The sequence below is a fragment of the Lissotriton vulgaris genome, chromosome 5 (assembly GCF_964263255.1).
Source record: "Lissotriton vulgaris chromosome 5, aLisVul1.2, whole genome shotgun sequence".
Classification (NCBI taxonomy): domain Eukaryota; kingdom Metazoa; phylum Chordata; class Amphibia; order Caudata; family Salamandridae; genus Lissotriton; species Lissotriton vulgaris.
The window spans coordinates 992,181,639-992,199,094 of NC_141693.1; the positions used below are offsets into that span (position 1 = coordinate 992,181,639).

General features: G+C 43.6%; 1 protein-coding gene across 1 annotated transcript in view; it reads left to right on the forward strand.

Moving 5' to 3' along the window:
* GOT1 (glutamic-oxaloacetic transaminase 1) overlaps positions 1 to 17,456 on the forward strand; it is a 102,484-nt gene that overhangs the window by 27,912 nt on the left and 57,116 nt on the right. Inside the window, exons 2-4 of the mRNA XM_086922603.1 lie at positions 353 to 534; positions 958 to 1,081; positions 2,526 to 2,638. Of these exons, the coding sequence (XP_086778729.1) occupies positions 353 to 534; positions 958 to 1,081; positions 2,526 to 2,638 (419 nt within the window). The remainder of the gene's footprint in view (positions 1 to 352; positions 535 to 957; positions 1,082 to 2,525; positions 2,639 to 17,456) is intronic.

A 17,456-nucleotide genomic window follows, 5' to 3' on the forward strand; every position in this document is an offset into this window, starting at 1 on the left:
TCACTTATTATTTTTATTTTAAAAAAAACAAGATCTTCATTATCTGATGACTCTCTAGGGTTGTATTGTTTCCACCACACTTAAATTACTCGTTTCTCTCTTTACCCAAATTATTATTATTATTTTTTAATGAAAGAGTAGATTCATCCAGAATCTTAATATTTTAGTTTCATTTTCCTCCGTTTTCAATCGCTGACATGAATCTGAAGTTATTGAAAGTGTTAAGTGGTACTTTTTCTAAATGCTATAAATAAAGCTGTGCTTCTTTAGAACTCCTTGTACACATTCTGTTGATCTTTCTTGGCTTGGTTTTGTTGGGGCCTTGTTTTAAGTGTACTTTGTTTGTTTGTAGCCTACCGGACAAATGACTGCCAGCCCTGGGTCCTCCCTGTAGTGAAGAAGGCAGAACAGATAATTGCCAACGATGCTTCTTTGAATCACGAGTATCTGCCTATACTTGGACTTCCGGAATTCAGAGCCAGTGCCTCCAGAATTGCCCTGGGAGAGGACAGCCCTGCAATCAAAGAGAACAGGGTAAGCTGACCAGTTCTACAGAAGGAGGAGTGCGGCTGCAAGTGTGATCATATTATAGATGCAGTAGTTGTTTGTCTCACTAATATTCCCTGGACTCCAGGAAAACTTATCCAGTTTCCCTACTACCAAATCTGGAAGTAAAAATATATATTGTGCTGCAGTGTTTCAAATGTACCACTGTTGTGTTTTATGTAAATCTGTTTTCACTGTGGCCAGGGTCCACGCGCTTTACATACCAAAAGATGAAAAATTAAACCATTTGTATTAAAACAAAAGGGTAAGGCCGAAGATCTTTATTCTGTGCCCAAAAATGTGATCATTGAAGTGGAGGGATCAGGCTTATCTACTGTATAGTTGCAAGTGAACACTACAGATGCACACCACCCAGTTATTGGCTTTTTGCTTCTTTTCTATCTTTTTCAGGTGGGAGGTGTCCAGTCGTTGGGAGGCACTGGAGCCCTACGCATTGGTGCTGAATTCCTAAGGCGCTGGTACAACGGGAACAACAACACATCTACTCCTATTTATATCTCTGGTCCATCCTGGGGTAAGAACTCTTAACATGTTAGCAGTTTCAGGCTTTGGCCTTGTGACTTGGTGGATTTATGCATATATGGGGGCTGCCTATTGCAGTCCGATTAGAATGAGGATGTTCCTATTCAAAGTAGGCTCGAGGATTTGAAATGGCATTACTCCAAATGTTTGAGGGACCTTCTAGTAAAGAAATCTTCTTTTATTGAGTCCCAAAAAGTAATCTACTTTTACAACATTTTCATTGGTTACATGTTTGGCTCGTGTTGGCCTAAGGATTCTCCTGTGAAACAGAATAGGCCGTTCATTACCAAGCCCTGCTGTATTATAGTGCTACTTGTGTGTTGCTAGTATTAAAGTGTCAGTTGTTCAGACAGTTCTTTAAATAACATAGGATTTTTTCTAGTTAAATGTAGTCTTTTGTTTCAAAAAGTAAATTTTAGCCAAATTTTGCTTTGCATATTGAGCATCCCGCCTCCTTCTCAGGATTTCTCAAGTGGATCTCCTGCAATGGCATGCCAATCTGCTTCTTTATTTTAGCGTAGCGTTTCCACAGGACTTTCAGAAAAAGTGCCTTACATTGTTGATTAAATGTTACCATTAATTATTGACTGCAGTAACCGAATAGGTAAATTCAGATGAGCAGATATCAGTAAGGCCCACGATAATCAGAGAGGACACATGGTGAATTAACCATGTTTAAGAAGATTAACATGAAACCGTTGTAGTGCAGTGCATCAAATGTTTGCAGAAAAGCGTAGTCATCCGATCACTCATTCCTTAAGCCCCAACTCCTCAGCCAGCACAAACCAACAAGGCGCCGACTCACAACCCAGGTTATTCAAGACCCAATTGACAATAGTGTGGTGCGAGTTATTTTAGCACCAGTGACCCATAGGTGCACACACTTGTATGAAGTGACATATTTCCTACAATATTCCTCTTCCATCCATCAGAAATTCAGATGACTATATTTCCAGGTCTGATCTCACTTCCATCTTTGCTCTCCATTGTTCCCCAAATATCCATGTTTCATCGATAATCGTTGAGGAAGTAACTCCTCTCCAGGGCCTGAATGTGGAAATTACTAGGAAGAGAATTATATTTTTACTCCAACTTCCTCCGAGCGCATTAGATAAATTAAGACCGATTACTGTATGTCACACCATTGCGTTGACATTGCAGTGAAGATTAAGCTACTAGCTAGCTTCTGCCATGATTTTGCACAAATTATTTTGGTGTTTCTCAAGTTTGCATTTCGTCTGTTTTGTTCAGCTTAGAGCCTCGACTGTAGGTCCTTTCCATGCGCTTCCTTCCATACTATAGTTTCCTAACCTGTTGGTACTGTTCTGCGGCTCCACTTTGTTTTGGCTCTTGAGACCTTGTGGCTTTATAAATATTGTGTAAGATATTGTTCTATTCCTTCTGCATGTCCTTTGATTGCTTTTAATGTCTTACAGAAAACCATAATGCTGTGTTCATGGATGCCGGCTTCAAGGACATAAGGGCGTACCGCTACTGGGATGCTGCCAATCGAGGTCTGGATCTTCAGGGCCTGCTGCAGGATATGGAGGTGAATTCATGCAAATATAAAAAACACTTGGTAGTAACGAGGGGATGAAAAAGGCATAACAAGAACTTGAGTAGGATACTACACACTTCTTGCCTTTAAACCACAAATGAAACTCAAATCTTACTTCCGTTACTATTTACCAGAGATCTAATGCAGGGAGAAATCCTCAACTTTGTATTGTTTCCGGATGAAAGACACTTCGGAATGTATTGGCATAATTAAAGTAAGTTGTGATGTGTATCTGAACTAGTTGAATGACAACTTTTAGTGCATCTAGTTTAACGGCAAATTAATAAACTATTACTATATAATAGCTCTATTGCCGTAATAATGACTATGAATTGTATTTATAGAAAAGGTATATTTTTGCAGTAGTTGTGGTTTCATGTGTAATGGCGGTTGCACCATTCATGATGAACCTATTGGATTCTGTACATAATGTAAGGGGCTTTGGTTCAGCCCCCTTCAGCCATTGGCTTCTTTGGCTCCGAAATCTCCATCCGTTGGCTTTAGATATTGTCAGTCACGTCCCGAATTAGCCAACAAAAGTATTTTTGTCTTATTTTTTTCTGTAGACTGTTTAGTTGCATTCTTCAACTTCCATTGGTCTACATGGTGGACTATTTTAGATCATTGCACTTAAAATTCTCTGGCTCATTCATCCATTGTATACACCATGCAATCAGTTTTTAAACGGGCTTTGCATTGCAGCAGAATTTTTTGTTGGTTTTGTGAGTGATCGTGTCCAAGAAGCAATCCTTTTAGCAGTACAGATGCTTTGAAATGCTTTGTCTGTCTGATCATTTCGACCTATGTGTAGCTATCTAGTACAATGTTTGCTTGTTTTTTTTCCTCTCAGCTGTGTGATATTGTCTTTTCTTCTGCATTATTTATTCTGTCACACGTTCTGTTTTTAGGTCGCAGCTAGACAGCACATTAGCTGTTTCTTCTAGACATGTTGTTGACAGTTAGTGGGCTACAGCCTGCCCACAGGCTTACCATTTGTTAGCTGCAAATTCGCTCTCTCATACTTCGTTGAAGTTTGCTGTGGCATGCAAGGGTCATGCCTCTTTTTGTGTTTGGCCCTCCCTTTGGAGCATGGACCAAGTACTTGTGTCCATCCACTGTTCCCTTTTTTTGCAACTACTTTTTACATAGTGTTTACACACTCCATATGAGGGCTTGTGTTTTCACTCGCTCCTTTCCCCATTTAATAGTTTATTTAATGTCTGAATGAATGATGCAACTTATAAAGTGCCCGAATGGCCGTAGGCGTCTTGGCGCTATGCGGAGCAGAGAAGAGCCGACTATGTCCAGAATAGTATTGCAGGAAATCACTGATTAAATAGCCAAGATTTGAGTTGCTTCCTAAAGCCAGGGAGTGAGGCAGCTGTTTTTATTTCAAGTGGCAGACGGTTCCAGTTAAGAGCCGAGATTCTAAAAAAGCTTCTCTTAATTCCCAAATCCGAGGGCTACCAGTTCGAGGAACAGAACGATGGATTATTTCCCAACTGGATGGCCTCTGTTTTTGCATAGTTAAGCTTCATGCAATTGCTATCCATCTACTCACTGCACTCATACATTTAATGACCGCGCTACCGGAGTAATGTTCACTTTTCGTAAGTGTGATTATTATTTGTGTGTCATTGACGTATGACGCCAGAAACGTGCCAAAGGATTTAATCAAGGAGGCAAGCGGTGTAACATAAAGATTAAACACGGTAGGGGACAAGTAAGAGCCCTGAGGAACCCCACAAGGCAAGAAGTATGGATCTGGGTTAAATTTTGCAATTGAGACCACTTGCGGGCGTCCTAAAAGAAACCTACTTTAGCAAGGCCAGTGCTGTCTCTCCAATCCTCAAATCCTGCTTACCGGCAACCAGTATCTCATGGTTGACCATATCAAAGGCTGCTGAAAGATCTAGGAGGATCAAGGTTGCATTGCCCCCACCATCAAGGGATGTTCTGATTTCCTCCGTGGCTGTGACCAGAGCCGTTTTGGTACTATAATTTTCTCTAAAACTGGACTGCATATCTTCTAAAAGATGATTAACCTCAATAAAAGAGGAAAGTTGTAGGTTCATGATTTTTTTTTTCTGCTAATTTAGCCGGGTAGGGAAGCCGAGCTATGCGTCGATAGTTGTTGGGATCCAGAATGTTAAGATTAGGTTTCATTACAAAAGGTAGCACTAGGGTTGCTTTCAAAGATGTGGGGAAAATCTGTGTTAAATATAGTGGAGAAGATTACTGATGGATGATGTGCTATGACTTCTGGAACCAGGTGAATTTTCTTAGGGGGGCATGGGTCATAGGGAGATTCAGCTTTAATCTTTGGAATAAGTTCTGCAATCTGTGCCACTGAGTTGGTCGTAAAGTGTCTGAAGCTGACTAACTTTGGGTTTGATTTTGTGGAGATCTTAGTGGAGTAACTGCTAGAGAAATCTTTATAGATAGTCAGAACTTTTTCCTATAAGGAGAAGGTTAGAGTATTGCAGAATTCTTGATTATTGATTGCTGTAACAGATAAGGTTGGGGTAGTCAGTTTTTTTTTTATTGTTTTAAAAAATGGTTTTGGATACGTTAGTGACTATTTTTATTTGTAATGTGAAATATTTAGATTTGGCAGCCAAGATTGCTTTTTTATAACTAACTAGGCAAGATTCATCCTTTTCCCTCTCCTCTCTCTTATATTTGGAGCGCCATTTGTGCTCTTGTCTTCGGTATTCCTGTTTGATGGTTCTAAGTGAATCGCCTAACCAGGGTTGAGACATCTTTGTATTATTCTTTTACGGACCCCTAAAGGGAATATTATCATTAAGGGCTAAGCAGATCCAATTGTAATAGTCCTCTGCCATCTGATCGGGATTGGTCTCATTAATAGAAAAGTATTGTCTCACCCCCTTCCCGCCTGTCTGGTTTTTTTTTTACCTCCCTCAACACCTCCGCTCTTTAATTATGTTGAAGCACAGCATAGGAGTACTTGCCCCTTAGGCTCCATTGATATTTCTTTAATAATAACAAACAAGCAAATGCCTCAGTATTCCATGTTGCTTCCCCAAACACCCTCCTTCTCAATAGTTGTTGTTGCTTCCTCTTCACACTTGGAAGTGGGAGAAGCTGCAATGTTTTGCAGGCAGAACGTGAGCTACAGCAAAATCGTACAGTATATAAAGCCCTAATCTGAAAAGATTATGAAGTGAGATTGATTTTGAAAACTAAGGCCCACTGTCCATGCACTCTGCTCTGTCTACTGGCAACGTTCAAAAATATTGCTGGTGTCTAAAAGACCCTTAAAAAATAGTATGGAGCTGAAATAGTCAACTGGAACCCCTGGAACGGGCATCTCAGCATTGCAGTTATGGACAAATAAGAAATAAAGCTGATATGTAGTGTAAAATAATTTGTTAGTATTACAGATCTTTGCCTTGATCACACAAATTTTATGCAAAGGCCACGAATTCCACAAAATGAATATTTTATTTAAAAAATGCCTATATTTAAAACGGCTCCAAAGCATGTGAAACTGGATAGTTGAGTTGTTCCTTGTGTACCTGCAATGGGATAAATATGTCCTGGGCTGGAAAAATTCTTTTTTCACTTTCCAAAACAATCTGCCTAAACAGCTGTTGATGATAAAGAGGAATGTGCACTTAATCGTTCACCCACTTACCCCAGCAAGGAGCAGGACGCTGCTTGGATTTATTATTTTTGTGTTATATATTTACTTTTAGTTTGTGAAAACATAGGTTTAATGCCTTTGGAAATCCCAGAGTGTTCTAGGTAGACAGTCAGTTTTAAAGTTTTATTTCGATCAACCAAGGATCATAAAAGTACAAATACAGATCTATAAAACAGTCCTATCGGTAGGCATGTCAAAGAAAACAAGAATTCTCAGTACGAGCATTGTACATTTTGAACCACAAGATTTCATAAAAGGCATCATATAGATTTCCCTAGACCTTCTTAATTATACAGAGGCTCAGTTTGAAGCACATAAAACAAACATGGCTGTGTACCTAGGGGCAAGCCGGTCCATCCATCCATCCATTCTTCTAAAACGGTAATGTAATGTAATGTGGGGTTGCGGTTTCATATGTGCAACCTATATTGCTGGACCTAGACTCAACTATACACAGTACAGACTGCTCAAATAAAGTGCAAGTGCTTCTCTGTACCCGCATTAGTCCCCATCATATTTAACCTTTTAGTCCCAAAGGGTGTGCAAAAAAAGCAGCAGGCCACTAGATAATAAAGTGCAATATTCCTTTCAGACTCTTCATCAGACATGTGGCCCAGTACCACTAAATTTGAGTTAAAACCTGCTTTAAATTTCAAACAAATGTTTAAAAATACAGTCGCAAAATCGTGAGTAGTGCAAAAGGATAACATGCATAAAAGATTATTTAAAAAAGAATGCAGCAGTATTAGATATGAAATGAAGAAAGCTCGCCCACAGCCTCCCACATGATTATTATGGCAGATACTGTTCACTTGCTCGTATACCCTTTGAAGGCCAGATCCAGGCATCTTGCTAGAGTGAATACCACCAGCCTGGAACTGTCCGTCCTCAACATCTTAAAAGCTTTTAGGTGCTTCTGGTTCCCAGATTCCTGCACAGGGGCAATAACCATATTTCTTCTGGCGGGCATAAGAAGGACAAAAAAACGAAAGGTGTGGGTATGGTCTCCGGAGACCCTCTGCACGCTGGACACTCATATCACATATTGTACATTAGCCCACTTGGAACAGAAGCCTATAGTGGGGAGTGACTGATGCCTAAATTGTAACTGTTTCCTAACCACAAGGGCCCTCATAATTTCTTTTCATACACAGGGAGCATTTTGAAGTAGATACATTCTGTAGTTAGCGTACCTCTACAGCTACCAATAATTTCTACAGATACATACTCCCAGTAGGCCAATTTAAAGTCCCTTTTAAATATGGAGTTTGATTCATCCGGCCTTGCCAAAGCTTCTCCAATCCCAGCTTCTTTGGAGTAGTACTGATCAGCATGAGACATTGGATTTTGAGGGCACCAGCTGTGTCCCAAAGATCTCTTAGGGGTTCCCTATATTCTTTCAAAGCAGACGAGATCCAACGTCTATGCCAGTAAAGCAAAGCCCTATACTCTGTTTTCCGGGAGATTTTCCTAACTGCCATATTGAGATGCAATGCGATCAAAGGCGAGGGAAGAGCGAAAAGGGACCTAATTACATTGTTTTTTGCTAGTGTTAACATGTTACAGTTGGCATGACTCCAAATCTCGGAGCCTTAGAAGATGGCTCCCAGTGCCTTTGCATTGTAGATCTCAATGGCAGGGGCAGCTGTCTTTGAGCTAGTTTTATTGTGAATCTTTAGCAATGTTGTCGAGTAATGAAGCAAAGAGCAGTGAGATTTTTATACTTGCTTTAGCCAATCCAAGTTTGGTGTTGATTTTAAAACTAAATAAGGTTGAAACCTGTTCAATAGGGTCATTGTTGACATACAAACTGCATTTGATGTTTTTACTTTTTGCAGGGTTAAATATAATAAATGTCATATTGCGGCTATTAAGCTCTAACGCACTGTCTTTGCAAACGTTATTAAAATCATTCAGGAGCTACTGTAGACCTTTGAGTGATTTAGAAAACAGGAGAGTCATTCTCAAATTATAACCTGCACTCTCCCACCTGCCACTTTGGGAGCATCACAAATCATATCTATCCAGCCGTTCCACTACGTCATTTATGTGTAATGACAACATTAGGGGCCAAAACACAACCCTGCCTGACATCCTGCACAATTCTTATAGGGTCAGTGAGTTGCCCCTGCCCCCCCCCCCCACCTCACCCTTGTTTTGTTGTCTTCGTGAAGCCGGACAAGGAATGCTAGTAGGAATGCCCATCTTATCTAGAGTTGACCAGAGAGTTGCCCTAAGGAATAGACCGAAAGCTTCACGAAAGTCGACCAAGGTGACAAAATTGTACCCCTGTTGACTGCTAAAGCCTTCCAGAATATGCAGTTGAAAGTCTTATCTACTGTGCTAACACCACTTCTGAACCCCACCTGTAATTCAGATAATTCATTATTCTGCTCAGGCCAGTCCAGAAGGCGTACTAAAACCTGCTTACAGAAGATCTTATGTGAAAAATCTAATAAACTGATAGGGCGATAGTAACTCTGCACACTGTGTTGGCCCTTATTATAGATTGGAATAATCTCGTCGGAAAGCCAGGGATGTGGGGATCTTCATACCCTTTAGAATGGAGTTCGAGAGGTGATTTATATAGGGGCCCCAAACTTCCAGATGGGAATTAAAAGGCGTGTTTGTTATCTGGTCGGGCCTTGTTCTTTTACTAAAGCCCTATACATAATTCCCCAATCTTTTTTCCCTATACTCAAGTTCCATGGTGTTTTGATCTTTTAGCTTGGCTGCCAACAAAGAATCGATATCCACCAATAATAGATCCCCACTACAGGAATAGATATTTCTAAGGTGGGACACCCAAACTGTGAGGTTGCATACAAAATTCTACTGCCTTCTTGCCATCTTTTTCTTTCAATGCCAGAGTGAACCAGAGCCTTACATTGTCCTTAATACTCAAGACAGAGGGCAGCTCGTCCCAGGGTGTGTTTTCCCAGTCCCTATTGCAATGTGCCAATTCCTTTTTAAAAATTGCCGTACACAGCAGAAACTGGGGCCTATTTTTAGTTTTTGCTGCTGACAGAAGCCCTTTTTTAGTCACCCTACAAGTTTTGATGTACCCAGGGGTTTCCTTTTGAGTCGTCAATCCGTGCTTATCACCGTGCGCTAAAAGGTCACTTATGTTAGTAAAGAGAACTTAATTGGTCTTTTCCATAGTCGAGCCTTTCTCCGATGTGGATAGGCAATCTTAAATCTCTACTTGTTCCTTAGCCATGTTCTCCATTAACACCAGGACCTCGGAGTGCTTTTTAACCCATCCCTACCTAATGGCTTTTCCATTGTTTGAGAACGTAACATCCCCAACTTGGGCAAAACTTTGGGGACTAGGGGCATTGGCTAGGGAACCCAGCAGCAACATACTAAGGGCATTATGGTCACTATCCTCCCTTTCAATGAACACCATGTCATACACAAATACCCATCCTTTCAAGCCAATTAGGAACTAGTGAATACTACTAGTGTTGCCTGGTCTGTTGAATGTATGTCTACTCTCCGTGTCTAAACATGTGGGGAGCGTGGAATTCACGCTCCACTCCCAGACGCACTGCGTTTTGAAAATACTAGATCCAACTGATAATTATCCATTTGTCCTGTTTCATATTCATCCAATTTTTACAATAATGTTTGTCATGCTTTTTTCTTTTCTTCTACTCGATCCACATATTAGACGTAATGTATTTTAGGAAACTTCACGTATTGACATGTGCCCATCCAGGCCTCCTTGAAAATACGATCCCAACACAATGCATTTCGGGCAATTTCTTGCCCGTCGTCAAGGGTAACTGAAAATCATCAATTACAGAAGTTCAATTAGTTTTTGTGCCTTTTAACCATTAGAAATCCATAAATCTAAATTAGCCATGCGCAAATACCAAAGGGCAAGAAATTGCCTGAAATGCATTGGGTTTTGAATATAGAAACGACACCCTCAGCACCGCTGAACACATGCACTTCCAGATCCACACCGACCCCAACACCACCCTCAGAGGAACCCTCATCTACAGCCCCCCCGAACCCCGACCACAGTTCAGCGACTCCAACGCCGACTTCACCAGCACTCACGCCCTCGACTCCACGGACTACATCCTCCTCGGAGACCTGAACTTCCACCTCGAGAACAACACCAACTCCACCACCCTGATCGACAACCTCAGCCTCCGACAGCTTGTGACACCAACCCACGCCGCCGACCACACACTGGACCCCATCTTCACCGCAAGCCCCCACGTCTCATTCAACCACACCATCGAACCCCACTGGACCGACCACCACTGCATCCACTTCACCTTCAAGAAGCCCACCACGCACCAAAGCACCCACCTGATGCCTCGACGCTGCTGGCGCAAGGTCACAGAAGACAAGCTCACCACCACCCTTGCTCAGTGCCCACCCACCGACCCCTACGACCCTGACACGCCGGCCCGCAACCTCAGAGAATGGATTACCGAATGCGCCAACACCCACGCTCCGCTCAAGACTCCCTCCAACAGCCACACTAACAAGAAAGCCACCTGGTTCACCGAAGACCTCCAGGCCTCCAAACGAACATGCCGAAAACTGGAGAAGAACTGGCTCCGCGAACGAACACCGGACAGCTACGCAGCCCACAAGAACGCCACCCGCAGACACCGCCAACTCATCAGAACCGCAAAGAGGGCTTCATGTAAAGACCGCATGGAAAACAACGTACACAACAGCAAAGAGCTCTTCAACAGCGTGAATGAACTCTCCAACCCAAGCTCCAACACCACCAACATTCCGCCTTCGCAAGACCTGTGCGACTCACTGGCCACCTTCTTCCACCGAAAAATCGCCGACATCCACGACCGCTTCAACTCCACTACCGCCCCAACAACCATCGCCCCCACCACCACCTGCTCCAACCGTTTTCTCTCATGGACCAGCGTCAACGACTAGGACACCAGGGAGATCATGCACAACATCCACTTCGGATCACCGCTAGACCCATGCCCTCACCACATCTTCAACAAAGCCAGCACAGCCATCGCACCCCATCTCCCGAAAGTAATCAACATCTCCTTCGAGACAGCAACATTCCCGAAAAGCTGGAAACACGCCGAGATCAAAGACTTACTCAAGAAACCCAAGGCGGACCCCAAGGACCGCAAGAACTTTAAGCCCATCTCCCCTTCCCATAAAAGGTCACAGAGAAAATCGTCAACAAACCGCTGACTCGCTTCCTTGAGGAGAACAGCATCCTGGACCCGTCCCAGTCCGGGTTCCGCAGCAACCACAGCACCAAAACCGCCCTCCTCGCCGCCACGGATGACATCAGGACCCTGCTTGACAATGAAGAAACAGCGGCCCTCATCCTCCTGGACCTGTCAGCCGCCTTCCACACGGTCTGCCACCGCACACTAAGAACACGTCTACATGACGCTGGAATCCAAGAGAAGGCCCTGGACTGGACCACATCCTTCCTCTCCGGCAGAACTCAGAGCGTCCACCTCCCCCACTTCTGCTCCACTGCCACCGAAATCATCTGCGGCGTACCCCAGGGCTCCTCCCTCAGCCCTACGCTGTTCAACATCTACATGGCACCGCTCGCCCACATCGCCTGACAGCACAACCTCAACATCATCTCCTACGCCGACGACCCCCAACTGATCATCTCCCTCACCAAAGACCCTCACAACGACAAAACCAGCCTCCACGAAGGAATGAAGGCCATTGCTGAATGGATGAGGAACAGCCGGCTGAAGCTGAACTCTGACAAAACGGAGGTCCTCCTCCACTGCTCCACCCCCTCAGCCTGGGACAACTCCTGGTGGCCGACAACCCTAGGAACAACCCCGACATCTACCGACCACGCACGCAATCTGGGGATCATCCTCGACTCCACTCTCTCCCTGACTAAGCAGGTCAACGCCGTCTCCTCATTCTGCTTCAACACCCTCCGAATTCTCCGCAGGATCTTCAAGTGGATCCCCACTGAGACGAGAAGAACGGTCAACCAGGCCCTTGTCACCAGCAGGCTGGAGTATGGAAACACCCTTTACGCAGGAACGTCGGGCAAGCTCCTAAGACGATTGCAATGCATCCCGAATGCCTCCGCACGTCTGATCCTCGACATCCCCCGCCGCAGCCACATCACACCCCACCTGAGAGACCTGCACTGGCTCCCCGTCGACAAGAGGATAACCTTCAAACTCCTCATCCACGCACACAAAGCCCTCCACAAGACCGGCCCAGCATACCTCAACAGACGCCTCCACTTCTACTCCCCCACCCGCCAGCCACGCTCCGCCAGCCACGCCCTCGCCACCATACCCGCATCCGAAGAGCGACCGCCAGCGGCAGATCCTTCTCCCACCTCGCCGCTAAGACCTGGAACACCCTCCCCACCAACCAACGGCAAACTAAAGACCTACCGGCCTTCAGAAGACTCCTCAAGACCTGGCTCATCGACGACTAGCAGCACCCCCCTTCCCCAGCGCCTTGAGACCCTGAAGGGTATGTAGTGCGCTTTATAAATGGCATGATTGATTGTTACCCCACTGCTTATTGCCAAGGTTTCTAGAAAACCGAACTCCGTGTTCTAGAGTTATCTAGAAAATGCTAATTTGTATAGTAAAAGAGAGCCCTAATCGGAGTGCAGTAACCCTTCAGTCCCTGGGTCCTGGTGCCTCTGTTCCTCCTGCTCTGATAGCTATGTCCCCTATTTTAGATGTCTGAAGTGATGTGGCATAGGTTATAAAACTGGGAATGTAAAGGGTTGCTTTTGCAGGTTTACAAGTACAAATCTGAGAAACGTTTGCTTGAGAGGTGCCTTCGTAACTTGAGTATTGTTTACCCTTTTGCAATTTTGGATCCCAAACCTTTGTGTATTTTATGCTTCGTTCCAAGTACTCGAAGGAAAGTGCCTATGAGCTGAAAGCACTCTTACCGGTTACATCCAACCTGACTCTCCTGGATTCTTTCTTGTTCTTGGCTGCCTTAGCAGTCAGACACTTACAACCCGGTTAATGTTTGTCGTCCGTGCATTGAAACTCAATCACCTGACCTTAAAGATCCTACCCAGTTAGTTGAGTTGTTACTATCGGAATGTATTAATCTAGCCCTGGGGCCATTACATTGCTGGTGTTGGGCTTATTTCAGTACTTTATTGTTAAACGAAAACAGGATCATCATAAGTAAGCAGCGTGAGAGTGCCTATCGGATTGTTCACAGTAACCAAACTGGTATTATCAAGTAAAGCATCTCCCAAAAATATTCTCATCTTAACCAAAGAAAACAACACTTAACTATAATTGTGCATGTTATTAGACATGCCATCACCAAAGGCACCGTGCGCGGCTGCCACTGGAGCTGCAGCCTTCACAAATTATTCCCCAGACAATGCTGTGTGCTCAGCCCTGGCAGCCTTAGTTTCCTCTCTGAGCTGAGCACTAAACCTTGAGACTGCTCTAAAGGACTCCAACGCCACACCCAGTCAACATTGGTCTGTGTTACTAATAAAAGTATTGCACTGAGGCCCTTTTTCCCTGCTCAGAAGCACCTGATCCAGAGTGGATGAAGATCCAGTCTTTCTCTGAAGAAAAGGTTGCTGAGCAGGATATTGAAGTACCCACAAACGTTTGTCACATGTACATTCCCACAATCCTTTCTTGCTGCAATCTTTAAATACGATTTTCAATCATTAGGCTGACTTTTCCTTACATTGTAACATATTCCATGTGTTTTATTTATATTTCAAATACGCACTGTACTTTTCAAAGGTTTATCTTTTTCCTGGGATGACGAGCACTAACCTTCTTTTGTAAAATAAATTAATCATAATAATACGAAATCTATAAAGCGCCTGGTTACTCCATTCGGAGTGTTCCTGCGCTAGAAATTGATTCTCCAGTATGGAGCCAGAATGCGCAGTCAACTCCGCCCTAAATTTGTTAAAAAAGCCAATTCTTACGTTTCTTACGAAAGACTAATCCTGAGAATTCCTGTCTCAGATCCAGTGGCATGGTGTTCCACATTTTGGAAGCCAAAAAACTAAAGGAACATTCTTCCATGGGTGCTTTTTTCACGATGGGGATTATGGTGAACGCGGCTCCTGCAGACTTGAGACTTCTGGATCCATAAGGCTTCACCAGATAATATAGGTAATAAGGTCCTTTATAATTCAAGATTTTATGGCAGAAGCACTTGGCTTTAAAGGACACTCTCTTGCTTAGCGGGATCTAGTGTAGTTTAGGAAGGCTGGTCCCATAGTGGAGCGTCTCGTGATGTTCAGCAGCAAACTTGCTGCCGAATTCTGCACCCTCTGGAGTTTTCTCAACTTCCCTTGTGTGGCTCTGAGATATAACATATTACATTAGTCCAGTCTGGACATGGCCAGGGCCTGGACTACTGTTTTCCTGGCTTCTTCACACGGAGAAGGCCCCTGATCTTGTTCCATGTTTTTAGGTTACCAACACATTTCACCGTGAGGCTGGCTGTCTGGCTGTCAAATGATACATTTTGACAACCATATGCCTAGATTCTTCACTTTCAGCTAGGGAACAGGTACAGGTTCTTCACTTTCGGCTTGGGAAGAGGTACTGGTCCAAGTGCGTCTGGCCAAAGACCGTCAAAACTCTGAATCTGACATTTGTTTCCAGTTTCCGTGTCCGTGAAATGCCCTGCATACCCTGCTCAGCAGTCTGGGGATGCACAGCCTGGAAAGAACATCCCAGATACTGCAAGGAGTGCGAACTGTTTGGTAAGGTGGCAATGGAGCCCCGGCACTGTTGGAAAGACCCCCTCTGGTGTGTTTGGGCAGTGGTGGTACAGATTGAGACATACTACGCCTCCTGGAGCTTGCCCCTCCCTGATGACATGCCATCAATCATGGCGACAGCTAATCCAGCCACCAATTGACTGCCCTTTGGGCTGTTCAAAAATGTGAATGACATTTCCAGCTAACCAATTACTGTAGGTGACCCGTCCATTGCCCCAGTGGGCACCATTGCGCCAAGAGTGTTTACAGAATATTAAGATTTGCTTCCATTATGCCACAGAAAGCATTACGGAGGACACCATTGTACCAAGTATTCCCACATAATGTTCAGAATTACCATCATTATGCATAATTAGATTTGCCCCATCATTCATTATTAGTATATGTTTGAATATGCACTCCCCTCCATAATCCTTAATGCAAGCTCAGAGTTGCATCATCACTCAGTAATTCTAACTGCATACCCAGATTTGCACCAATGCCCAGTATTAATCAGTACATGATCATGTTTTCACAGTCCTTTAGAAATGTCGACTGAATGGCCACAATTGTAGCATCCCTCGAATTCTATTTTATGCATGGATTTAAATCATCACTTAAACTTGTGCATGATCAGTTTTGCAGCTTTGCTGTGAAATATTGACTGAACGCACGCTTTTCAGAGAACTGAGATCTTTACACACTGCCATAAGCATTCAGCTCAAGCATGGGCTTGAGCCGTCTGATTCTACCAGTGCAAGTTTCTAAGGGGCCATGTAAGTGTCACTCGTAACCTCCTAACACCCCTGCACCCAGAGTTACTGGTATCCCGGGTATTGATAGATTGGGAGAGAGATAGAGGGTGGGATGTATGTATTTTGCTTTTATTTCTTAATCGTCTATGCTCCGGAACACAGTTAAATCTTAAAAATATAAAAATGAAAACATTTACACACCACCTTGACTGATTTTCTTGTCTCTGTTTCTAATTAGCAGCCATCCGTACATTACTGTTGCCCGTTACTCTGCCTGCGCCGTGTTAGTCTTGGTAAATGAAGTCTTTTAAATGGAATGTACCCTTTCATTGTTCTCTTTCCAATGTGTTTTCGTTATCATGATTATGAATTATGTAAAGTTATTTTGTCGTCCTTCAAGGGTTCTGTTGACCTATACTATTCCTACAACGAAGTGATGGTGTTTAAATCTAATCATTTGTGCAGGTGAAATATATGCAATGTACATTTCACAACTGAAACAGTAATACCTGATGCAGTGATAAACTGCATGTTACTTCAAAAGGATTACTAAAGTGGTGCAGAGGTATGTAGTGAGCTGAGTTGAGAGTTAAGATAGAGTTGGCCGAGCCGTTGAAAGCTCGAGCCTGCCTCGAGCTTGAAGCCTGGATCTGGCTCAACTCGAGGTCCCATTGGAACCATGAGCCCATAACAAGCCAAGCCTTCATATGCCTTCTGCCTGCCACCCTCGCTCTACCTTTATGGACAAAGAGCTGAAAACAGAACCTTAACATTGGAGATAAAAAGGAGAGACAAACAGATGCCCATTCAATGAATGATTTGTTAAAAATGGAACCAGAACACTTGGATTCATTGCAGCTTCCCCCGTAACTAAATTGTGTGATTTTCGGCAGATATTTCTTTTTACCTGCTTTTTTTCACTATTGCATATGAAAGCATTAAAAACTATCACTTTTGATAAGTACGTCCCAGACAGTGTTTCCAAGAGATTTATAATATCACAGCTTCCACTTGTTCAAGAAGTATGATTTACATGGCAAATGTGTTCGCTGCTCGGCTCGTGCACGGGCTCCAAGAACCACCCAGATCCTTGGTTCGGCTCCGACTTGGCTCGCACTGTTAATTTGTTGGATCGCTATCCTCTTAAGTCGTGGATTCGTCTACCTATCTTCCATGAGATCAGTCATAAGTTATCGTCCGATTACTTCCTCCAAGTTCCATGTTTAGCTTTCCAATGATGTGTTCCGAGGGAATAGTCCCATTGTTTCCCAATCCCCAAGGACTGGAGGCGCCATCCAGCCTTCCGTGGGTGACCTTAGGCCTGACTGATGTGAGCAGCGGTTGCCCACTCGATTCCCTGACTACATTCTATGACGTTTATCACAAACAACATTGTTTCTTTAATTTCTGGTCCAAATGAAACTTCGATTAGAAGAAAGGTATATGTAGAATGTGTAGGACTGTGTCATGGAGGGTCGGTCCCCCTCTCATAGCTGCCAAGATTTCAGATTGCTATGTGTGACATTTTCATAATTTCAGTGGGATTAGGAGTAACATTTCAATGACCATGAGTGACACTATCTTGAGAGCAAAATAAAGCAATGAATAAGAGGGAAATATATAAATATAAGAATTTACAGCCATTTGAACAGCGAGAAAAAA